General features: G+C 42.9%; 1 protein-coding gene across 1 annotated transcript; it reads left to right on the top strand.

The window, feature by feature from the left end:
- The first annotated feature begins 265 nt into the window (after window positions 1–265).
- LOC103377762 (A disintegrin and metalloproteinase with thrombospondin motifs 15) lies at window positions 266–18,212 on the top strand. The gene is made up of 8 exons (XM_008308701.3): window positions 266–1,618; window positions 4,889–5,021; window positions 8,872–9,039; window positions 13,196–13,479; window positions 13,548–13,725; window positions 13,911–14,086; window positions 15,500–15,675; window positions 16,546–18,212. Exons 1-8 carry the CDS (start codon window positions 668–670, stop codon window positions 17,321–17,323), a joined length of 2,844 nt encoding a protein of 947 aa, XP_008306923.1. The 5' UTR covers window positions 266–667; the 3' UTR covers window positions 17,324–18,212.
- The last annotated feature ends 7,521 nt before the right edge of the window (window positions 18,213–25,733 follow it).

The following is a 25,733-nucleotide window of genomic DNA, read 5'->3' as shown; positions in this document are numbered from 1 at the left end:
AGGACCTTCATCGGGTATAAACATTATACCACCTTAACAGGGCCAGATGAATGGCTTTTTATGTTGCTGACCATCATTTCGGATGAGGGGAAAGTGTGAAAACGGAGGTAAGATAAGGTGGAAGAGTCAAAGCTCAGGTTGGAAAGTTCATGGTTTGGCTTTTCACTGCTGAGCCTTAACAGTGGAGAGAGAGAGGGGAGAGAGAGAGAGAGAGAGAGAGAGTGTGTGTGTGTGTGTTGAAAACTGCAGCCTGTGCCTCGCAGTGACTCATGGACTCTGGTGGTGGGAGGGGAATGATGCTCCGGCTCCTATCAAACATCTTGTACAGCAACAATAATATTTGGGGAGTTAAGTGGCTGCCGTCCGCAGCACAGACTCAGACGCAGCTCCAGCGAGGTCGACCTTTCTCTTCAGCAGTTGCCTAATATCGAATATTGCCTTTTATGCTGGACTTTATATTGCAAACTCTTAGAGAAGTTGCAGCCCAGACTTTGCAGTCCAGTCCAGTCCAGTGCAGGATGGAGAAGAGGCTGAGGCGGCAGCGCGGCTGTTCTGGTTTCTGAGGGCGCACCAACAGTTCTCTCCACAATTACGCACAGCTTTTGCAACTGCTGGCGAATTCACCGCAGCCGAATATCTGCGCGGATTTGTCTGACTAGCAGCAAACATGGCAACCACCATTCGTTCCATTGTCATTTTTGTGAAATTCTGTCTTTATTTCAGACAAACATTTTCTATGGAGGTAGACTTCTTCACACCAGTTCGCGTGGATCCAGAGAAGAATGAAATGCATTTTCCATTCACTGAGGGACAGACTGTTTTTAGGCTCAGTGCGTTTAAGCAGGACTTTTACCTTCGACTCAAACCGGATTCTAGTTTTCTTGCAGCGGGTATTTTGGCCCCTGAGAGTGGCTCCTTAGAGCCCAACACCTCTGTGGTGGCTGACCTACGGGACTGCTTCTACTCGGGTGATGTCAACGCGGATCCAGAGTCCTTTGCCGCGGTCAGTCTGTGCAAAGGTCTGAGCGGAGGATTCTCTTACAAGGATGTGGAGTATTTTATCAGCAGGTCTGAAGACGCAGCTGCAGAGTCTGGATTTAAAAACTACTTGGACTGGACGCACGTCATGCGCCGTCGGAGACGCGCCGTGCAGCCAGACGGCAACTTTACCAGCAGGTGCGCAGTTACACCTGATCCCAATTTCACACCTTCCCTTGAAAAATACAAACACATGGGTGACGTGGGTGCGGAGGGCTTCGATGAAACTGTGCTGAAAAGCCTGGGCAGGTCGAAACGCTTCGCCTCGGTTGCCAGGTTCGTGGAGGCGCTGGTGGTGGCGGATGAATCCATGGCCAAATTTCACGGAGATGACCTGAAGCACTACCTCCTGACCCTGATGTCTGTAGCAGCCCGGCTTTACAAACACCCCAGCATTTTCAACCCTATTAACATAGTCGTGGTGGGCTTCATGGTGATAAATGACGTCAACAAGGGACCGAAGATTTCCTCCAACGCAGCGCTGAGTCTGCGCAACTTCTGCTCCTGGCAGAAGAAGTTAAACAAACACAATGACAAGCACCCCGAGTACTGGGATACTGCAATACTCTTCACCAAACAGGTAGGCATGAAGGGGGTGGGGGTGTGAAAACTGCAGCCTGAATACTGTGAAACTCTTCTTTGCAAGACAGAGACAGACTGCACTCTTGCACGTGTGCATGGTATGCAGATGACACAAAAGGTCAAAGGGCACAGACACATAAATTGCATCCAATCCTCAACATGTAGAGACAGCTATCATGACAGAGAGTAATAATTTTTGTCGTAAATTACAAAGCAAAGCACTTTGTTCTCCAAACACACAAATTTATACTCTTTAAAAAAAAAAACTTAAGTAATAACACCGTAAAAAATCCCCGTTGTGATTGTGAGTGCAGTACTTTGTTTGCACTAATGTCTTTTGTTGCAGGTTTTTGCATCTGTTTCTCTTTTGTAGATGACATAACAACAAATACTCCCTCGAACTACAGTCCTGACTACACCCCTCACCCTCCACAACACGACACGACACAACACAACACGTGCCAAGTGTACGTCCAGTCTACCAGGCAACTGTGAAACATGTCCTTTTACTGCACAGCTGTGCCATAGTCTTATTTATTTCCATGCAAGTTTCCTCAGCTGGAAAAGATCCGCCGAGCCAGACCTTCACACGAGAGCTACGCTGCGTCCTTCGCAGGAAACTAGACCGTGCCTCATTATCTGTATAAGCACCGTCATAAAGTTTAGACAATTTCACAACCTCAGTTGCCACCCAGTTGTGAACAGCAGTGAAGATACACATTTGGACAGAACAACCAACATACAGGGAGTAAAAAAAAAAAAGAAGAAAAAAAGAGTCAATTTTGACCTTGATCTTTGTCCTTTGGTCTCACACATGGAAAGCCTTGTGCTCCGCGTGAACATTAGTGCCAGATTTCAAACAATTCCCTGAAGAACTCCTTGAAATATGAGGTTCTCAGAGTTGGTTACTGGTGGAATGAAACGATGCCTCGGGCTAAAGTTCTCACCGATGCGAGACTTCCTGCAACGCAGTAAGATTCCAAATCACTCTCCTTATAGGCGATGCTAATTGACATGTCATTATGGATTCACCTTAATCATAAGTGTCAACGAACCCCATGTGGACAGCAGAAGTTTGGCTAGCCACTGAGGAGAAAATCATTTTCTTTTCAACACCTTCTCACTGTTTCCCTCTCACTTGTGTGTTTGTTGTTGTCTGGTAGTAATTAGTTCCAGGTTAATCGAAAACAGAAACTCTCTTCTCATCCAAACTATTTACATTGAAGACAGTGATGTCTTCGAACGAAGGCCTTAACGTTGGCCGGCTGACAGATATTCGCTGCTCCATCCAGCGTTGTTGTTATCTAGGTGAACAATAATCAAGGCCGCGTCTGGAAAGCCTCACGTCTTCTTGACAGAAAGTCCAGCACGTTGTATTTAATGATAAGTTCCAAGCCATCAGTGGTGTTAGCCAGCGAGAGCACGGAGTACCGGGATCTGAGATCAGGGTGATGTAATTAATGTTGCAAGACACATGACATCACCTTTTCTCTCTTCTTCATCCTTTCTCCAAACAGCAGCATCACTTTCAGATCAGATGGTGTAGATTTGGTGTAGGTTTGACGCCAGGTGTCCTCCTAATGCAGCACCTCCCACCGGGACTATGTGGGGAGGATCAGCACAGTCATACTGTTAACTGGCGTAAGCAGAGGCCCTGATGCATCACCGTCTCCTTACACACAGACAGGTGGAGAATATGAACAGATTTTTCACAAAGGCAATAAAGCTGCAGCTGCAAGCAAAGATGTTGGCCAACGTATCGAATTCCTGCTCAAGTTTTTCCTGTCAGTTTAAATGTACAGGATATTCCTTTCACAATTATTTATTACTCGTTCACTGCAGAAGGAAACTGCAGGAGAATTAACAAATTCACTGTAAAGGTATGGAAAAAGAAGTGCATACACTGAAACGACTAAATATCACATAAAAAAAGTCATCATTCATTTACCTCAGCGGTTCTCGTACAAATCTTAATTTACATAAAGACATTTTTCAACGAGTCAGAGGGGGATTTACGGGGGCCAAGTTTTGGTTGATTTTTCAATTGGTCCATTTTTGAGCCCATTTTCACCTGTGGACAAAACCACAAGAAAAACACAGTGAAGTAAAGAAAAAAGGCCTTCTGTGCTGTGTTTAAATGTCCTTAACATTTAAGCACCACTGATTTAACCTTTTCTTGTTACATATTCTTTATGGTATAATGTTGAAACACTTGAACTAAGGTAAATACTAGTAATTGAAATTGTAACAAATTATAGTTTAACATATTGTTGGGGCCATACTGTGAGAGAGTGGTCAGTGGTCTTGCCTTACACAAAGAGAGAAACTGTTTGATCCCTGTGGTCTTTGTTCATGGAGTTTTATGTTCCCTCCACGTGTGGGAGGTTTCATCTGGCTTCATCTTGAGTCATGGTCGTTTGTCTCTATATGTGGCCCACAGTGAATGATTGGTGAACTTGTGCGGTAGCCCACCCTCACCCACTGACTCACCCACTGACTGGTAGGATCTTCCATCTTGAAAATGATTAATCAGTAAAGTTGACGCCAAAATCCACAAGAATTGTCTTCAGTTATAGACTTCTACAAAAAAAGACCCTCCAAGTTTTGGGTATTTGTATGTATATTGTTTTTTTTATGGAAAACCATTGTCAAAATAAAAAAACCCAGGGACCACCGGTGTTATTCCAGTTCTGCATGGGGGGGCAGCCACAAATGTCCAAACAATCATTAACTTTGTGGTTGCAGGGCAATGTCAAGGGTTGACCAAAGTCATTAGGGATTAAACATGTGGGAGCCATGAATGGAGACCACGTATCGAATTCTCTGGTACACCATGTGATTAGCTTGGATGTTCCATTGTGGATCAAAGCGATGGACTGGTTAAAGATTAAAGGGAAAAGAGTCAGTGACTCGTACAGGCCGGGCTGCAGTGGAGTGGGTATGGATTGACTTCAGCCCATGGGCTGCAGGTGGGACTCATCTAGTCCTCCCAAAATATCTTCTTACTCCTTACCCAAACACCAAGAGGCGGTCTGTAATGGGCCATCTCCCTGAGCGTCTGCCTCTATATATTTTAGGAACAGAGCAGTAATAAGCAAACCCCAGTCCCATGTGCTTCGTATTAGTGCCGTTTACGCTCTTTTCACTCCGTACCCCACAAATCTCGCTGGTGGACCAATGCGTCCGATCCTATCTGAAGTTGTAAACTTCCTCAAGAGAAGAAAAAAAAAGAGACTTCCTTCAATAACATTAGACTCTGTGTCACCAGGATCTTTGTGGGTCCACGACCTGCGACACCCTGGGGATGGCCGATGTTGGGACCATGTGTGACCCGAAGAGGAGCTGCTCCGTCATAGAGGATGATGGCCTGCCGTCCGCCTTCACAACAGCCCACGAACTTGGTGAGGAAGTCGGTCAATGTTGTCTCTTTAAGTGAAGAGCGGATTCTCTGACAGGAACAGGCATAGAGTAATATTAAAACAAAGACCAAACAGTTCCTGGCAGTGTGGAGGCTCCGCCCACCAATTTACAATCATCGAGAACAATGATTGGTAGATGTGACCCTTCACTTCAGCTCAGACTACATAGCTGTTATGGTGCGATTTTAAAAGAACAATTGTCGAATTTGACGGGCTATAGGTCGCTCCGGAGTATAAGTCGCACCAGTGCCCTCTAGCGGCTGTCCGTGTGAAAATAACAAACATGTACATTTTCAGTAGTACAGGAGGAGCAGATACTGGTACACAGGTTTAGAGTGCCCTCTAGAGGCTGTACATTTTCAGTGGTACAGGAGTAGCAGATACTGGTACACAGGGTTAGAGTGCCCTCTAGAGGCTGTCAGCGTGAAAACGATATAAGTTGCACCTGAGATAAAGTCACGAACCCAGTCAAAGGTTGAAAAAAAAAAAAAGCAACACACCTCGTCCGGAAAATTGGGTAATTATTGATTTGATTTTTGATGCTATTCCTGTCTGTTGACTAAAGAACTACAGTAACTACTACTGTAGTGTATCACAGTGTTGTGGTTGGTCCACTTGTTAATCCCTGAGTCATTTTTCACTTCATCACAACCCAAGCATATAAGTTTACACTCAGCCTTAAGTCGAGTAACACAAGAACTTAAAGAATAAATATACTTTACATCTGAAGCTATATTTAGACAATACTTTAAATACACAAAGCCCCGGCTGAGCCCAGAGTCTGTAGAAGATCTGGGGGTCAGGTTTATCCAGAGAGGCCTTGGACGCGGACAAATCACAGGCCAATTTGCGAGCGACAATCATAGGAAAACATCTGGATCACAGAAATTTGGAAAACCTAAACACGGGTCACCGGTTACCATGAGCACCAGTCAAACAACATCATTCACCCGCAGTTACAGAAACCCCCTAAGTATCTTATGTGAGTTTGGTTTGTGGAATAAAGTATTAGTAATAAATCCAAACTGGGCAAATGTTCAGTTTGGATTTGGACCCAGTAATAACAACAGAAATTAAAAAACAAAACATTGTTTAATTGAATTGAACCAAGAATGAAATGAGACCTGTGTTATTCCATCGACGTATTCATTACAAATAATCAGTTGCGCTACATCAGGTGAAGGCCTGTTGTCAGGTCATCACTGGACCACATACTGAGACACCTGTTGATGCTAACATATACATCCAGGGTCAATTAGGATTGCCCCATGTTGACGAACCAATAATCAGAGTACAGAGTAAAAACACGTGCACACAGTAGTGCACGGCACTTAGCACTAAGCTAAGTCGATGAATTTGAGGGAGGAGTTGCTCAAACAGATTAAGCTAAATCAGCAGCTCTACAATCCAGGCTCATTTCTATGCTGCTCAATTCCACCTGGAGCTTTATGGGTTTTCACAAAGTCACGTAGGAAAAAATAAAAGTCACATGTTTGTTATGTCACGTTTACAACTTTATGTGACCTAAAAACCCGATGACTCTTCGCATCGCACAATAACACAATCTCTTAAAATGGAACTGTCAATGTGGGGACATATACCCAACAGACACACATGTACTGTGTATATGCATATATATGATATATCTATGTGCTGTGTACATATATATAAACATATATAAAGATTATTTTAGTAACATACTTTACATATATATGCACACATATGTATAGTATAAGTTACTAAAACTATATTGTATTGTACTGTATATATTTATTGTGTATATATGTATATATATGTAAAAATACATTATAAAATGCAAACAATATATAAAGAATATTTTAGTAACATATTTGTGTGTATACATAAACACACATATATATACATATATGTATGGTATAAGCTACTAACATAATCTTTTGCTGATTTCTGCTAATCCCTTGACTTCCTTGCTGCCTTCAGGGTACAGTACTGTCAGTACCACGGTGCTGTGAGTCAGGTTTTACAGGATTAGTCTCTGTTTGCTCCACAAAGGATTTACAGCTGGGTCTGCCCCACAGTTCAGGAACCACTGACTTAGATCAGTCCAATCAACACAAGTCAATACGTGCAACTTAACCTTAACAGGTCTGTTAGACCGAAGCATAAACACACGGTCATCATGGAGAGCAGGCTACCCAGAGGGCTTTGCAGCTTTCACGATGATCACGTCAGCTGTAATTCTGTCCCTGACCACTGCAGGGGTTTTCAGACAGAGTTAGAATCTAAAGATCTGTGCATCTCGCAGTCTGAAGTTCAGACACGCGCACGCGTTCGACGAAACAGCCGAACGACGTAATTCTTTACTTTGGCAGTTGCAAATGGCAGGAGAGAGATAAGCTCTCGGAAACAAAATATGCGGTTACATAAACCAACAGCGCGTCCAGTTAGTTTGGCCTGCCTCGGAAACCACATTAAAATAAAAAATAAAAAAAGTTTAGCTTTTTAGGATTTTATTGCGCCTGGAGTGTTGGTGGAAACAGTGAAGTCATTAAAATCAAGCACCAGCTCACCAAAGTTATTAAAGGGAATACTTTACCTCTTTTATGTCAACTTTCCTGAAAGTCCTGTCTTTGTACTGTGCAAGTTAAGAGACTAGGCAGCGATTCTGAAAGGCTTTACTTTGGCTTTTAATCTCAGCGAATTCATTAAAAATCAGTTGAATACTTACATTTAAACATCTGGGTTTCTAACAAAAATTTCCATTTTCTTCAGTGTTTGTACATTAAATGTGCAGTTTGAATAGAGCATTTTGTGATACTTAAATAAATTACACCATTCTTTTTTAAAAATTGCACGCTGAGAATGGATCGTTTCATTTGCTTTTGTTTTGAAGGCTCATTAAAAAAAATTGCACGCTGTGAATGGATCATTTCATTTGCTTTTGTTTTGAAGGCTCAAAAAAAGTGGTAAAACAAATGGAGTCAGTCACGAACACAAACACTGGAAAGATGTTTCAGTGTAAAGTAAACTGTTAACATGGAGACAATGACTACAGTCATGCACAGCATCGCCATCTGTGCAGCAGAAAATCGTACGACGTACGTTCTCACAGGTGTTCTTGTCAGGGTCGGGCACTTACGTTACTGTAGAGCAGAAGAAGAAGAAGAAGAAGAAGAAGAAGAGCTCAGCTCTGCTAATGCCTCCTGCTCTCTCTGTTAATGTGGTTTAATGGGTACCATTTAACTGGAGTTTTACTCACAACCACCACCAGAGCCAATCCTGGTAAACCCCCAAGTGACAGGTTCTCTCATCTTCAATAATCAGTGCTTGATGACACTGTAAATTAAGCAGGACTCCTGAACCAAGTCCACATGTATGAGCACCTCCTGAGGCCCCAGGAGAGGTTCTGGTTTACTCTAAGTCTTGCATGTTAAATAATTACACAGTTTCCCCTCGGAGCAGGTCTGTTTCATGATTAAACAAGCAAATGATTTAACAAGAAACCACAGTTTATGATTGGTGTTCTTTTCCACTTGGAAAATACTGCATGTCCACATTTGGGAATAGAACAGTTTTCTTGAGAACCACATTCTCTGGCCAGCCCGAGATTTGGAGCATGGATGTGTGCCAGGCTGCATGTTCTCATGCATACATGCATTCCTGTCCATGATAATGGGGGTCACTAGAGATTAAGCCAGCCTTTGTGTAGCTTACACACACACACGTGTGAGGGTGTGTGATTTCTTCAACAGCAGCGTCACTGAATTCTTACGGCTCTCGTCTTAGGTCATGGTAAATGGAGCGACCGTCTGATTGCCTGCGTCTCTGTTCCCACCCAACCCTCTCTCCCCAGGCCACGTCTTCAACATGCCCCATGACAACGTGAAAGCGTGTGAGGAGGTATTTGGGAAACTTAAGGACAACCACATGATGTCTCCCACGCTGATTCAGATCGACAGAAGCAGACCCTGGTCTGTGTGCAGTGCGGCCATCATTACCGAGTTCCTGGACAGAGGTCACGGTGAGTAAACACTTCCTGTACGCGTCTTTGGACGTAGGTGGAGCCGTAATTCTGCCCAGACTTCATGCTGTCACCTAATATTACTGCCTCTGACGTGAATAAAGGCGAGCCGTGATTGTATTGTCACAGTTATACAGATCGTTTGAGAAGGAAGACCAAAGGCCAACATCATGTCATTTTCTTCTCCCATAAAACCTTTGAATTAAAAAACGAAAGCGTGCCATTGGTCCAGACAGACTCTCCAGTGTTCTCTGCGACGACTGCCTCAGTTACAGCTGTAACAAACACAGTCATATTTATTCAGATGAACACCGCAGTCATTACATGGCTGACGCTACCTGTTATTTTGACAAACAGACCGAGACCGTTGCCCTAACCGCAGATGACCTGACGGCAGCGAGGTTTTTTAGTCCAGACAACTTGATTAGAGGGTCGATCGGACTTGGAGTATTTCGCAGTTACAATTTCTGTATCTCCTGACTGATTTCTGTGATTTGACTTCATCAAAGTTCATGGGTTTCATTTGACTGTAGAACCTTTAAAGAATCTCAAGGGGAGCAACGGATCATTGGCAGATACAAATACAGAGAGCCGTCAAAATAGTTTTTAAAAATTCAAATCACTTTAAGTCAGAACAGAGTAAGTCAGAACGGTCATGCAAGTGGTCAGAGAATTCCTTTCTTCCTTCCAGAGAATTCCTTTCTTGAGATGCAACTTACTTCTAAGTTTCAGTCTCTAGTTCTAAAACAGACTCTCTTTAAAATGTCCTGCTAAATGTGGGGAAAAAACATCATTCATAAGTTCTGAAACAGAATGTCCTACTAAATGTGGGGAAAAAACATCATTCATCAGGTTTACATTTTTATTTCTTATCCTCACTTCTTTATTTACTAATCAAATTTCAATGCTAATACGTACACAACGTACACAACGTACAGTTGACCTAAAACAACCTCAACCACTAACGACGAAGTAATCGCACTCGATGATGGTGGCATGCTAATTATTGGAAAACATTTTCAAAGCGGATGTTTGTCAGAGTGCGTGGTTTGTGATCTGCTATCTCTGAATTCTGACCAATCGTATTTTGCAGCCACAGCGGTCTAGTGAGTCTTCTCAAGCCACCGCACATGTCTTGTCTTCCCATGATTGTTAGCAGCTGGTGATTTGGTGGAACAGTTTTTCGGTAGGCTACGACCCAAACTGGAATAATGAATTCCAAATCACATTCGATTTTAAACAAGGCCTACTACGTACAGCATAGCTCACGTGTGAGCTCAGACTGCAGCTCTTCTTATAGCTGAACATGGTTGAAAATGACAGGCCAACAGAGTTATGTCATCTTCTGGACACTTCTCCGTGTTCCTTGAGTCTCGGGCATTGTCGAACATCTGGGTACACTTTTGCGTATTTTCTGTGTTACATGCACAGACTACAGCAGAATGAATTTTATTGTAGTTAAAACTAAATATTATGTGAAGACAACAATATGAAGAGTCCAAAAATATGAACAACAGATGCTGAGGCTGTAACAAACCGCTGAAGTACATGTGATACTCAAGTGTAGAACAGTTATAGTTAACAAATTCGTAGGATTCTTTTCTGCATGATAGTTAACAAATTCGTAGGATTCTTTTTTTAATGTAATCTTACAATTACAAACAGTATTACAAATGGCTTTCCATTGTTTACCGTATGTCAATCGGTATTTATCAGCTACTCCAACCTGAGGGATAAGGTGGCGCGAGGTGTTTACGAAGAATTTCGGAGCAGTGACGCCAATTTATGTTTATGCTAGTGGGTGCTCGCTGTGTGTGGGTGCTCGGCAGACTTCTTGGTTGTGCTCCAACCCCGAAGCACCCGCGGAATCGGTGCATATGTTTCGGAGTAATATTTGTTACCTCCACTATAGCTGCCTTCGCTGTGTGACATCATCAGAAGATGGCAGCGTGTAATGCACAGCTTTGTCAAAGTCACTCACTGCACTGTACTGCAGTAATACTTCAATCTCCCTGCACATGTACTGCAGTAAAGTCGGTGCCATGGAAGGGTTTCTCTGCTGTTTTGAAAGGCTGCGGCCACTGACGGATGGAAATAAACTTGTACTGCAGGCACTCGTCTGAATCCACCTTCACAGTAATGACGGAGCAAAGAGAACCTGAATTATATGCCCTGTAATCTCTGTAAACAGATCCTGAGATCATGAAATGCCTAGAGTTTGTTGGCAAGCAGCGAGGGTTTAGGGATGGATCTTTTCTGGTTTCCATTTCAAGGTTGACAAATCACTTGCGAGCAGGCTGTAGACGCCTGGTTGGTGAGCTGGCTGCGTGGAGGGCAGCGGAGGTGGAACACATGGACTGAAATGCACCGTCTATATCTTTGTTAGAGTTTGGCCAAAAACCTGCTAGATTTAAAGGGTGGTGGGGGCCGAAGAGACTGTAAACATAATGTATAACAAATGTGAAATAGAAATGTCTGCCAAAAAAAAAGGCCAGCATCTACTCGGGATTCCCCCAAAATGTTGGTCATTACGCCCAGAGGCTGATCTAATGCCAGATGATAGCTGAGGTGTTTAGGTTTGAACATAAAAAGCAGATGCTCACCGTGGCTCAGTCCAAGCTTGGTTTAAAGGACCTCTGTTTTGTTTTGTGTAAAAAAAAAAGTTCATAGTGTGAATTGTTGACATGTATGTTGACACTGAAGGACTGGACTGACTGTGTGAAGGAAACACAATGCTTTCTCATATCACTGAAAAGATGTCAATCATTTTTTGAGTTTGTCCCCGGACCTTAAAGAAATCAGCATTTGAGTTTGTCCCCGGACCTTAAAGAACTATAGGTTATGGAGGCAGAATAAAAAAAAAGAAAGAAATAACGGCGCTATAGGAACTGTAAAATATTCTCGGTATTTTGGCAAGTACCAGTGGAACCAATGTAGTCATAGGAAAGAAAAATGACTTCATATAAAATCTGACTCCTCATTCTCACAGAGAGATTTTTATCGTCCAACTCTTCACTAAGTTTGCTTACAGTTGCTTGGTGACTGACCTTTTGACCCTCAGTGGACACACGGCAGTGCAAACAGTGGTCAAACGTACATACAGTGTCTGAACGGACCTTTGATAAATGCAGATATTTTATATTTGTTTCTGCTACCAAACGCTAACTCAGTCTCTGCTGACAGGCAGCGTTTCTGTTTTACAAATTAAAAACTGCTGCTCCGATGGGTGGGCTGCTGAATATCAGAAATGAAGTTGTTTGAAACGAAGACTGATCATTGAGTTCATGAGGGAAATGGTAACGATCAATTCAAATCAAAAGACATTTGAACACTTCCACGCTGTGATTCATTCAGGGCGTGTTCAACTTTTGTCTTCTCATTTTTATGTTCAGTTGAAAGTAGAAACCTGGCACACACGTGTGTTTTCATCATCAAGCGCACACATGTACGATGAAGGACACACGGATAATTTCAAAATCTGATTGGTCAGATTTATAAGCTCAAATAAAAATGATGTCAACTTCAGACTTGGTCGCCATCTACGGACTGTAGACTGTAGTCCGTTGCAGATAGTTACAGATATTTTTTTGGTCGATTTTTTACTAAATTTACTTAAGCTGAACAAATACTCTCTTTCATATATATATTATATATTATGGCTTAATAAATAATGAATATTCAACGTTGCTTATCACTAACACATACTTCAATAATTAAAATAATGCCTGGTGAAAAAAAAGTTTTAAGCAGAGACAATGACTGTATTGGAAATTATTTTCTGGAAAAATCTTCATATACAAGGAATTTAGTGGTTTTTGAACATTTCTAAGACTTCAATATTGGCTGTTCTGTCCCCCTGAAGACAACGAGGATCAGTCCAAATGTCAGTGGACTGCAGGCCGATCTGCTGCTCTTTGAACGTAATGCAAATTCCTCATGCGACTGTCTGATGTTGTAATGCCGTTCCTTCAAAAGATGACAAAGAACGCCCATCATCTGCCGTCTCTCTTGAGTTAAACAGTCACACCAAGAATCTTTAAGTGAACCAGACAGGACCAGTATGAACACACCCTACGTCACCAGGGTTTTGATATCCACATGAATAAATACAGCGTCCAGTGAGATTGATGATGACCCTGTTGGTTTGTTTGTGTAGGAGACTGTCTGTTGGACCAGCCTCAGAGACAGCTGTCTCTCCCTGACAGCCTGCCTGGCTCCACTTACAGTCTGCACCGTCAGTGTGAGCTGGCCTTCGGCCCCACCTCCAAACCTTGCCCCTACATGCAGCCGTGCTCCAAGCTGTGGTGCACGGGAAAAGCCCGGGGACAGTTGGTCTGCCAAACGCGACACTTCCCCTGGGCGGATGGCACCAGCTGTGGCAGCGGGAAGGTCTGCTACGAAGGAGCCTGCAGTGAGAAGAACGCCACCATGCACATCAAGGTGAGCTTTCAGAACGGCGCCTCCATGTGGAGAGAATGAGCACGACTGACACCTGGATGTCGTTGCAGGTGGATGGTCGCTGGGGGAAGTGGGGGGGTTTTGGGGACTGCTCTCGGACTTGTGGCGGTGGAGTTCAGCCGGCCAAAAGAGAGTGTAACAACCCCGTCCCCGAGAACGGAGGGAAATACTGCTACGGGCTCCGCATCAAATACCGCTCCTGTAACCTCAACCCGTGTCCTGACACAGGTAAAGTTGACGACGCTCAGACCAGGAGTGTCAAAGTCATTTTGGTTGAGGGTCCGCATATAATTCCATATAAAGCGGGCCAGACCAGTACAATCAAACATGTTAGCTTAAACGCTGGCTAAACTGATTTCTTTTCATTGTGTTCAACTGTCAGTCTGCTTTAACTTTGTTTCTTTAATCTTCAGGGAAAAGTTTCCGGGAAGAGCAGTGTGAGAAATTCAACGGCTTCAACTTAAACACCAACAGACTGAGTTCCTCTGTTGTTTGGGTTCCAAAATATTCGGCGATCTCTCCCAAGGACAAATGCAAGCTAATCTGTCGAGCTAACGGGACGGGCTATTTCTACGTCCTCGCTCCGAAGGTATTGATTATTATTATTATTATTATTATGGCCGGAAATGGTCTTATAATTTTCACAATATTTATCAAAAATATATCTAGGGTCATAACGGTTAAACCATTTACTAAAGTTGGAGTCGGGCCTTCAAAGTGACAGCTGTGCTGTACAAGTTCAGCTACAACCTCATAACCTTGGTCCTGTTATACGGCCATGAATAAAAATGTCCTGTCAAACTTCCTGAAGATCAAACTAAACAACTTTAGAACTCGTCTTTATGTTCCGAGCTCGTCTTCTGCTGGCTAATGAAATCTGACCACTTTGTCCTCACACACCTTGTCTCAAGTCAGAATCATGGAAGATGATGGCCAAACAATGAAGGAGCCTTGTGTTTGAAAGCTTTCAGGTTTGGCGTGAACAGCAAGTGTAATGACTTGGCTCTGCTGCACAACGAAAAAGAAGCTGGAGGCAAAGACTGGACTTAAAGTGCAAAAAAAGAGAAAAAACAAAGAGTCTTTGTCAAAGAAAACCTACAAAAATAAATCCAGACAAGGTCTTGTGTGGGCCAAATATCACGTGTATAACATTAATTTAAAATAGCATAATATTATTAATAATAAAGACGTAAAGACCCCGGGACTACGGCCGGTCACTGGACAAACTGACAATGAAACACAAGCAGCTGGGAGATTTAATAAAGCAGCGGAAGAACCGCACGGAACACGAACACGAGTGAATCACATCAGGACAGAGTAGACAATCACTGAGGGGGAAAATAAACAAAGGCAGGAATTAAAACATGGAAAATTACTCAAGGGAAGAAAATAAAAACTCTATTATAATAAAACAGGATGTAAAACTAGATAAGACACACAGGCACAGACGCCACTGAAAACAAATGAACCTAAAACAAACAGTAACAGTCATAAAAAAGAAAAAAAAAAAAAATCGCACAAAGTCCTACACCTCACCACCTTGTAACGAGGTGACATTTTTAGCCGACGTGTTAATAAAGTTCTTAAACACTTTCCTTTTACAAGGTTAATAACAGTTGAAAAAACTCCTAACTCCTAAATTTTTGTGAAACATAAAACTTTTATTCAGCGTAATGAGAGACCAACTGAAGGCTAACGGTCCAACGGCAGAGTCCCAGTGGTGGTGTTAGCGGCAGAAGTGGCTGCTCCTGCAGGAAGAGATAGTAAAACCTGCAGGGAAATAATCACTTCACAGCTGTGTCTGCTCAAACACTAGTTATGCAAACAGTATAAATATTCACACCACTCTGGTTCCTTCTTCTACTTGTGTTTACACACTCATGTGAGGACCGGCAGACCAGACCACATCTGCTACACTGATACTTCCTCCTCATGTTTCTGCTGCCCTGGGATTCCAGTTAAACCCTGATCGTTAATAGTTACGCCCGAATTCTTGCCGCAGGTTGTGGATGGCACGCCCTGCTCCCCGGACACCTCGTCCGTGTGTGTGCAGGGAAGATGTATCAAGGCAGGCTGCGATGGCAAGCTGGACTCTAACAAGAAGTTTGACAAGTGCGGAGTGTGCGGAGGAGACAACCACGGCTGCAAGAAAATCTCAGGATTGTTCACCAAACCTGCGTAAGTATCACGGAGAGTCATGCTCTGTTCAGCCTCAGTACATTCTCCACAGAGGTCACTGTGGGGTCACAGGACTGACTGCATAAAATGGTAGAAAGGAAACCGTTATGGTCTCGTTCCTTGACGTCCATATTTTGAGCCTCATTGGCAAACATACAGTAAAATGCAGTAGATTTACAGCTAAGTCCCAGCAGTTGGACAGAGTCGGTCCAACCTGCTCGCTCCAAAATGGTCACTTTGGGTTTAAATCAAAAAAACGACAAGTCAAGACTTTAAATATTGATGATGTCGATGCAGGTCCAACAAGTCCTGCTTTTCAAATACAACCTTCCAGTTCCACTGCTTACAGGCAGCCTCTGAACGCAGCCTTTGAACGCAGCCTTTGAACGCAGCCTTTTCCACATCAACACAGTGACAGAGTCATTATCAGTAGGATTTACATAATTTGAACAGAAAAATAAAATGTAAATATATATATACAAGAGTCCGGACCTGAAAATACCGACACTGCGTCCCACTTCAGGCCTGCAGCCACTTTTGGTCAAGATGCATCACTGTGCAACAACTAGGTCTGTCCTCATTTATTGGCACTGACTAATGGCAGCCATTTTGGGAGGAGCACCTGGTGACACCGTTTGTGTTTGTCCCGTGGGCCAACAGTCCCATTTAACAACGTAGCAGCGGTCAGACAGGACGGTCACTTTAGACCGTGAACCATCGAGTTCGTACAGGTGTGGTCTGGTCAGCTCACCCACCTACAGCTGGGTCTGACACCATCAGCCGGAAATAGACTCAGTGTAAGAATACAAGGCTTTATTAGGACAAGGATTGTAGTTGTAACATTAAATGTGTTTTTCTCTTCTTTTCCAGTCATGGCTACAACTTCGTAGTGATGCTGCCCAAGGGAGCGGCCAACGTAGACATCCGTCAGCGTGGCTATCGAGGGATGGTCAGTGACGAAAACTACCTGGCAGTGAAGAATCAGTTCGGAAACTATCTTCTAAACGGCGACTACGTGGTGTCAAACGCAGAGCGTGACCTGATAGTGAAGGGAAGCCTCCTGCGCTACAGCGGGACGTCCACGTCCGTGGAGATCCTGAGAGCCACCAGGCCCCTGCAGGAGCCCCTGACCGTGGAGCTGCTGTCTGTGGGACAGATGACTCCACCCAGGGTGCGCTACTCGTTCTATATCGCTAAAGAGAGCAAAGTGGAAAAAACTCTGCAGAAGGAGGAGCGAGGTGACAGAGGTCACAACAATATCTTGAAGGTCAGCAACAAAGTAGAAGTCAAAAATCAGCTGATAAGCAAGAAGCCGGTGAGTCACTGGGTGACAGGAAACTGGGATGTGTGCACGGTGACCTGTGGCAGCGGCCTGCAGAAAAGGCTGGTCCAGTGTCTGAGTCTGGACGGGCGTCCTGCAATGGACTGTGCCAACGTTGACAAGCCTGCAGCCATGAGGGTGTGTGGGGATCCGTGTCCCCTGTGGGACGTAGGAACCTGGTCCCACTGCTCAAAGTCCTGTGGAAGAGGTTTTAAAAGGCGACAGGTGAGATGCATGACGGAGAACGGCTTGAATCTACCCAGGGACCACTGCACAGGACAGAGGAAGCCTCAGGAGCTGGACCTCTGCAACCTTAAACCATGTTAGACCAGATCACACACACACAGCTGGTGGTCTTAAGTTTGAAGGTCAGAGAAATTTGACATGAACCTCAGCCCAACTCAGCGTTGATGCTGCATTGGGGACTCAAACGATCTTAACGTCTGCAGGGAAATCTGCTCTGAGGAAGACGGAGGTCAGGTCTTCCTGTTTACAAAATAGAGGGAATGCTGTCAACCTATAGATTGAACTGTCAAACCAATTCTGGAGGGTTTGACCTTCAGTAAGTCTACCTCTACCAGAGACAACCAAAAAGGCCTGTGTTCACTATACAGGCAGATGAGAAGCATTGGATCTTGGTAAAATACCATATACATTTGACGAGAAGCCTGAAAGAAAGCTTGTGAGACTCACTGGTATCACTGGTCACTTGAGAATTTCCTCAATTTTTCCTCAATTTACTGAATACAAAAGAGATTGAGAGAACAGTACTGTATCTTGTACTTCCATCAACACAGTATTCTAACCACTTGAAACAGTCGTTATTGATTTAATTAAAAGAAGAAAAAATTCCTGGACTTTCGTGACCAAAATATAAATACTTCTTACAAGAGACAGTGATTTCAGACCAAATACAGTTGTACTACAGTTAATGTAGGATATTTGTTTGTGCAATCATAGCCTGTATTTCGCCTCCGTGTAATATTATATGTGACAGTTGTTTATCTGTGTTCTAGAGACATCGAGCCGCACATGCATATACTGCAGAACTTCTCACTTATCTCCTTAGACTTCGGGTTGGAGCAGCCAACTTGCGAGCTTCTTGCCTTTTTTCTTGCATGGTTCACAGTAAAACTAAAAAGGATAACAGCTATATTGTACTTGTAAAAAAAAAAATTACATTTATACAGAACACACCTGAATCTGTTGTGTGAAAGTGGACGTCAGCCAACAATGAGACTGCCACAAACAGAATCAAGGCGGGAAACTGCAGGGTTTTTTACCGACTGACTCAGAAACACAACATTAAACTATCGATAAAAGACTGGAAATGCTTTGCTGGTTTTCGAAGTGCCAGTTCATTAGTCAACTTTGTGTGTAGTAAATATCTCTAAAGGATTCTGAAGAACGTATTGACTGTATACTGTGACGTCTCTAATCCTACCCAGCTGAGAACATCTGTCTTCTGCAGCCTTCCTCAGAGAGCCTGACCATGAAGCAAAGACCTGAGCTGTAACATGACCTTAACTGACCTTCAAGTAAAAAAAAAAAAAAAAAAGTACTGATGATACATTGACATATGACAAGGTTTGTCTTGGGGCTTTAATCATAACAAACATGTAGGACTCAGAACAGACTCTTCGAGACCAAACTGCACGATGAAAAAACCTCGTCGTTTGGCAGATCTCTCTGGTTTGTTTACATGCCTGTGAAAACCGGTTCCATTCTGTCCTGTCTCTAATTTAACCGTTGACTGAAAGCTGTGGTTTTGGAAGTGTGAAGTAATCTTTATTGACTGGTCAGTAATTTGAACTTAACTCCCCGTTGGTCTTGGAAAAGGAAGCATCAATTAAAAGATGCCCTCCCTGTTGGTCTTGGAAAAGGAAGCATCAATTCCTCCATGTCTTGACAACCACAAAAATAAAATTGATGAGTCAAACTTTGGTGACTGACTCAGTTTAGGATTCCTTAAAAAGTGACCAAGCAACCTGACCGACTTTTACTCCATGGACCAAATTCACACCAGTCTTTTCTCCGTCTCCCAGATTTAAGCAGGACTGAGAATTTCCAGAACACACGCAAATCTATTTTTCACATCACTGTACAACAGGGACGTGCCGAGATCTGGGTCCAGCCAGGAGACATAAACCTGATCAGTATTACCTTCGCAGATGATGACTCACAACAGGGATGAGTAATGCAACTCCATTTAGGGACATCCTCGTAGCATGGACCATCGCAGATCACTGAAACAGAGCTGGTTTCCTACCTTAGTTGCCAATGTTACGTTGCTGTTTTGACACAATCTTGGTGGAAAAAACATTTCCTTAAACTTGTGTAGGTGTGGCGGTGTTGTTGAACACTTAAATCCCAAAAACAAAAGCTGATCCACTTGACCTGAAAAGCACGAATCCCGGTCAGCGGTGCACATGTCAGACCGACTCCATTCTTTGGCAGGGCAAAGCAGTGTTGGCAGCTAGCAGCGAAATTTGGCGGCGGCTGCCAAAATGTATTGGCTCATTAGTTGTCCATTGTATCTAATTGCCAAGGTCATGCATCATAACAGTGTTTGTTGTGGACTCTCGCTGCATTTAGTCCAAACCATAGAGAGGAGAGATTAATTTGATTCGTGATGCATCGACTGTTCGGTGAAATGCAGAGCAAAACCTCCGCGACCACATCAGACCACGCATGCTGAATTAATAGGCAATCAAACATATTGCTGTATTTTTCATTTTGTAATTACAGGATGGTAATAAGAAGGAAATGTTTTCTCGGTCGTCCGTTTCAGATGCCTGCATGTTTGAACACAGCTGGAAATAAGTGGAATAAGTTGAACTTTTTCAGTTGCTGTTTTTGCTTTAAGTTGACCATCTTTGTGATGGTTTTGTACATTTTTTTCCACTTCCTGTACAGATTATTTTTATCGACTGTCCTTTTTTTTGTATTGTATACTATGTATACATCTATCTAGTATCAGTATAAAAATAAAATATGTTAGTACATTAGGGTGGAATATGAGTTTTTATTTGTTTGTTTTTGATTTGTTCCTCTGTAAATTTGTTGTGAAAATTTAACTGCCCCATAAGTTTCATAAAAACCCAATCAAGACCCTTTCCCAGGAAATCTTATTCAATAATTCTAATTTAGCTGGAAACCAGAACCTTCTATCACATCAGTTCTACCAGAAAAAAGTTTATAGTTGTTCCTTATATGAGATGAGACGATTCTCCAACCTAAAATAAGCGTCCCCTTACTGCTCCACTTTGGTATTTGGTTGATTAAATGCTATTGTTCCAGCTGTACTTTAATGCCACACCCAGCTGCACCAGTGTCTGCTCAGGGAGACTGACACATTATTGGATACATTCCCTCCAGGATGCGGACGCCCTCACTCCAAAGACTTCATCCGTGTGGAAAACAGCTAAGGAACATCTGGTCTGGGGAAACACACACAGCCTATCAGACGGTTCCTTCTTCGCCAGTCATTAGAACAACACTTAAAAAAAAAAAACATTCTTAAGGGGGTCCTTAAAGAGCGACTGTACGACTACAACGTGACCAATGTTTTGAACGTACCAACCCTTAGAAATGCTGGATTTCTACCGTCAGTGCGGAAAGATCACTCACTAGCACCAATCCCTCCACAGCTGTGAGGAGATTGGTGGTGGTAAGTGACGTCAGAGCATCTGGGTTGGAACCAGACCAGTCATGGTCATTACTATTGGAATTTTTTTTTTTGGGTAACAGGAAAAGATAATTGGACTTTGGTGTCTAAAAACCTGTTTTCGAACGTTATGACCGAGGGAAAAAAATGCAAAGAAATTTCCTGAAGGGAACTCCCTAGGAATTAATAAAGTTCTGTCTGTCTATCAAAGAGTGGTTGTTGCTGTTTTGTAGCTGCTGGAAACAGATCAGCTCTAATGCAATGGTTACAAACAAATTGCTGATGCTCTGTTTTTCGGCCTGGCTTATTTAACCTAATGGGGTAATACCAAATTTGACATGCTTTGGGATGATATGGTTCACATCAGCTTCAATTTGTAAAGGCTCTGCTCACAAAAGTAATTCAAGACTTTTTACTGATGATGATACTTGAGTAACTAGTTCTACTTTTAAGATTTAAAGTGAGTACACATGGCGTTTTTTCCCCTATTTGGTTTATAGTCCAAGCCTGAAACACAATTTTAGAATAAAAAGGGCCATTTCTCTCGGAAAGTTTGGTTAAAGGGAAACTAGAGTCAAACCAGAAGATGCTTTTCCACACCACCATTTTTGTTGACCCCATTCTGCTGTGTATAAAAACTGCTGTCTGTGAAACTCCATCATTTTGGTGACTCACTGACCCCAAAGTGATTCAGATTTGCTGACTGTACAGCTGATGATTTACACGTGTGGGAATTTTCTCAGTTTTCAGTGGTTGTTTTTAAGACGTGGTCTCAGCAAATAGGGCTTTGAAAACAGGCCCCATGTAGCATAAACAAAATTACCGTCATTAGAGCTGTGATGAAAGTTGGGCGATTACTGTTTTTAGTGGCCGGCTTAGAGGACAGGCCCTGGCACTAATCTCCCCCAAAAAGACCAAAACCACAGCGAAGTAATTCCATTAATAAGTTTGATGTTGCTGCCAAGGCCTGGGTACTAGAGAAGACTCTCTCTCTCTCTGTCTCTCTCTCTCTAATAAGGAAGCCCCCATCTCTCAAATCCACCATCTCTTTCTAAATATTTATCACTCAAACTTTATGGAAGGATAAAGTGTTCTGCCCTGTTAACGTTCTTCCAAAATTAATGGTCGTATGCTACGAATCCCATTAGATTTCACCTGAAAAGCCTCGGACGATGAGTCTGTTATCCAGATGTGAAGGTTTAAGGACAGTTTGTTATAAACACCATTCCTTTAGAAACTAAGAGCCGACTTTTAAAGCTGTATTAACCTGAGACGCTCTTAAACACAAAATAAAAATCCAATCTCTACCAAATGGATTAATTTAGTCCTGGATTAAGTGTGTACGCTGCACTCGTCAAGTTTGTTGCGAAACCTTCCCCGTTCTTCTTTTTGTCCACCGTTCTTCTTCTTTGTCTTCCTTCTTTGCAGCTGTCCAAATGTCTTTCCTGAACTCTCCGTCTCTCATCACCACATCCCAATATTATGTCAACCATGTGCCTTGAACATTTTCAAACAAATTGTTAAACCCACAATTACCAATGCAAACAAAAAGGGGCTTAGAGTAGATCCCTTATGTAGCCCCACCCTTAGCCTCTACCCATCTGCCAATCTGACCGCACACCTCAGCAATGTCTCCCTGTCGTCATCCACCAGATTCCCTCGGGCAGAACCACAGATGCACTGTGTTGCTTTTCTAACATCCACAAAGGAATTGTACTTCTGATGGTATCAGTACTCGCCAATCAGTACTGTTACATCTGAAACTGATACTTTAAAGTAGTCTGTAACAGGACATTGACAGAAAAAAACAATGACACGACGTGAGCAGAGGATCTCCAGTCAGTCCGTCAAAAGGCAGGGGAAAAAAACAACAAACAATGACACGACATGAGCAGAGGATCTCCAGTCAGTCCGTCCTGGAGGATGAAACTGTCCCCAAGCCAGGAGTGCATTAGCAAAAGTACTTACAAAGTACTTACTTATGGTTATATCATTGTTATACATGTGTGTCGGTGCAATTTCTCCTTTGTCGACTTCAACTTTACTCTAAAAATTAGTCATTAATGCCCTAGGTCATGTGTTGGCCACATCTGGCCCCCGCCCCCCATGCCTGTCCGAGGCTGTACTTTTAAAGTTTTTTTATCACCCTGAAAAAAACCACACAAACTGCTTTACACAATAGTTCTTATTCTGGCAGGGAAATGTTTCCTGTTTGATCGATTTGTAAACATTTGAATGTGTTTTTGGGGTTAGTTCTCTCTCTCTCTCTCTCTCTCTCTGGTTTCTGGTTCCTAATAACTTCAGAGTGCAAGTTGAGCAACAAGCCTGCTTGCTTATCTTCATTCTTGAAATGTTGAGAAAGTGAAGCTTTCTTAATAAACTCGATGACCCAGTTTTTATTTGTACTGGAAAGAAGTGAAGTCTGTTTCTGGTTCTCTGTGGTTTATTCGACCTCATGACCTTTTTCTTTGGACATTACACAAGAGCAGGTTGATTGCACTTGTTTTGGCAGCATTAAAGGTTCATCTTGATGTGGGTCAAGATCTGCAATCGTTTCCTCCTCAAGGTCTTTGTTGTTATGTTATGTTTAGGTCTTTTCTTTAATCAACAAAAGTCCATCAACCTTATTGTCAATGTTATCATGTATTTGTTCATAAAATGAGGCCAAGTTCAATTTGCAAGAGCCAGTAGTTTTCCATCTATGTATATATATGAAACAATGTATTTATTTACCAAATGTTGTGTTTGACCCACTGTTTATTGCTTTAGTAAACAGAAGATTCAAATGGCATTTTCAGAAAAAAAAAAAACTTTTTTTCTGCCGTTGGTGATAAGTTTATCAGACTGCATCTGCTATTTTATTTTATCATAATCATGTTTGACTATAATGGTTCTGCTTATATTTCAACTCATCGTTTGTTTATCGTATCGTGAGTGGGTTGTGGGCCAGGACCCCAGAGTCTGGGGAGACGCAACTTAAAGTTCGACCTCTGACTAATTCTTCTCAGCTCTGCAGCCTCTCCCCGGCACTCCTCATTCTCCATGAACATCACAGTGAAGGGGGGAGGGGTGGGAAGTGGGGGGGTGGGTGGACAGGGTCTGGGTTTTTGTTTGTTTGTATTTGTTCAAATTTAAATGTTTTGTGGCAGAGTTAATGCTACGAGGTCTGATTTTCAGACCCAAAAATGTACTCCCCTCTCTACCCTTCTACCACAATGGTCACTGCTTCATTTACAGAAGTGTTTCCCAAACTTTTTTTCTGGGGACCCATATTTTAAAAGTCACAAACCTTCACGACCCAAGTCAGTAGACGTTAGACATTTGGAAACTCCTGAAAAACATGTTACGAGACGACCCCATAAAAAATCTCAGAACCCTCAGTAGGGCAAAAAAAAAAAATCTCAGAACCCTCAGTAGGGCAGTAGGTTGATCAGATACTCAGATATACGAGTGTGATGGACTGTCCAGGGGTGTACGCCGCCCACGCCCAGCTGTAGACAGCTGTGATTGGCCACGGTGCACCGCTGCGACCCTGCAGAGGAATCAGCGTTAGAAAAAGGATGGATGGAGATTATCACACTCCTTTGAAAGTCAACTTTTCTGGAATGTTCTCAGGGCACTGTTCATTTCTCAGAGCACTTGAGCCCCTGCCTGTATCGTAGCCACAGGGATATTTGTTTGTAATTACAGGTGTGGACAGGAAGAGTACAGTAGATCCAGCAGAGTCTTGATTCTGGTCTGGTGAAATCCCAATAGTGAAAACAAACCAGTGTGTGGTCTGGACGACGTGGAGAGACATGTTCATGACGCCACTTTAATACAGTGATTGATTTGGATGTGAATGAAAATTACAGTTAAGTGAACCATTACTATTGTGTTCCCTGACTTTCTGCTCATATTTCATCGGCTCACAGCGCTCTGCGCTAAAGCAGAAAAGATTAGGGTGGGGACTCTGAGGGCAGAGGAGTTATGTCCAGCATCCATTCCATTCCCTCTGTTCAACATGGAACCAACTAAAGCTGCTTTATTCAAACGAAAGCCTGTTCTGGCAACCCAAACCGCAACTATGTGATTGGTTTTAAAAACGACTTCTTCTGCGGCTGTTAGCAGAAATACAGTGTGAAGGGCGATGAGAAACGTTTCCAGGCTCAGATTGTCGTTGCGTTGCAGCGCAGTGGTCAGAAAACACCTGTTTGTTGGTCAGGAGAAGATTATGGGGAAGAAGTCACCACCGTTTTCAGATTCAACTTCCCAGCTCGGTGATTAATTACATTTCATTACAAATGGTTGTTTTCGTAATAACTCAACTGAAGCTTTGACGTTTCTTCTCAGTCACAGTTTGCCAACCACAACAACACAGAATGGTGGAAGAGATGATTAGGGACAGCAGTGGTTCGATTATTGATTAGACACTGTGCTAATCAATCAAGTACCTAAGGGTCTGCAACAAACTGGACTGGGTCAAGAATAGTGGCGCCGTCCACAACACGGGTCACAATCATCTCTGTCTCCTGAGGCAGACGGAGGTCCTTCAAACAACAGTAAGCTAACTGCTAATGTACATCCTCCGCTGTATGTTGATCTATGAGATATACAGTACGGGTTTTCCATTCCTTATGTACATTTATCGTTCTCTTCTTGACATACCCTTGCAGTTAGCAACTAATTCTCGGGATCAATGAAGCACTTCTGAATCTGATCGTAATCCTGTAGCTGACAGTCTGGTTTTAGAGGGAGGAGGATGAAGAATAATAACGTTATTCATAGTTCCTACAGACAGCTGATTGGAGAAGAAATACAGAAACAAAAACAAACTCGACTAGATTTACAGAGCGATGGTAATCCTCTGGTACCAGCCAGAGACGCGGTTACTGGTGTCATCCATCTTTGAATCTCGACTTAAGCCTTTCCACAACACCATTCTAGGCTAAGCAGCTACAGCTGGGGGGAAAGGGGGTATCTGTGAGGGGTTCACCACAGTGACGGATGATTCTAGGCTTTTTCAAAGGAGACCCGGTTCCTGATAGTAACGACCTTTTTCTTGAAGTTATTCCATTTCAAGCAGCGGGA

The sequence above is a fragment of the Cynoglossus semilaevis genome, chromosome 4, assembly GCF_000523025.1.
Source record: "Cynoglossus semilaevis isolate Cse_v1.0 chromosome 4, Cse_v1.0, whole genome shotgun sequence".
Lineage (NCBI taxonomy): Eukaryota > Metazoa > Chordata > Actinopteri > Pleuronectiformes > Cynoglossidae > Cynoglossus > Cynoglossus semilaevis.
The sequence above is the reverse complement of the archived record's forward strand: the minus strand, read 5'-3'. Positions and strand labels throughout refer to the sequence as shown.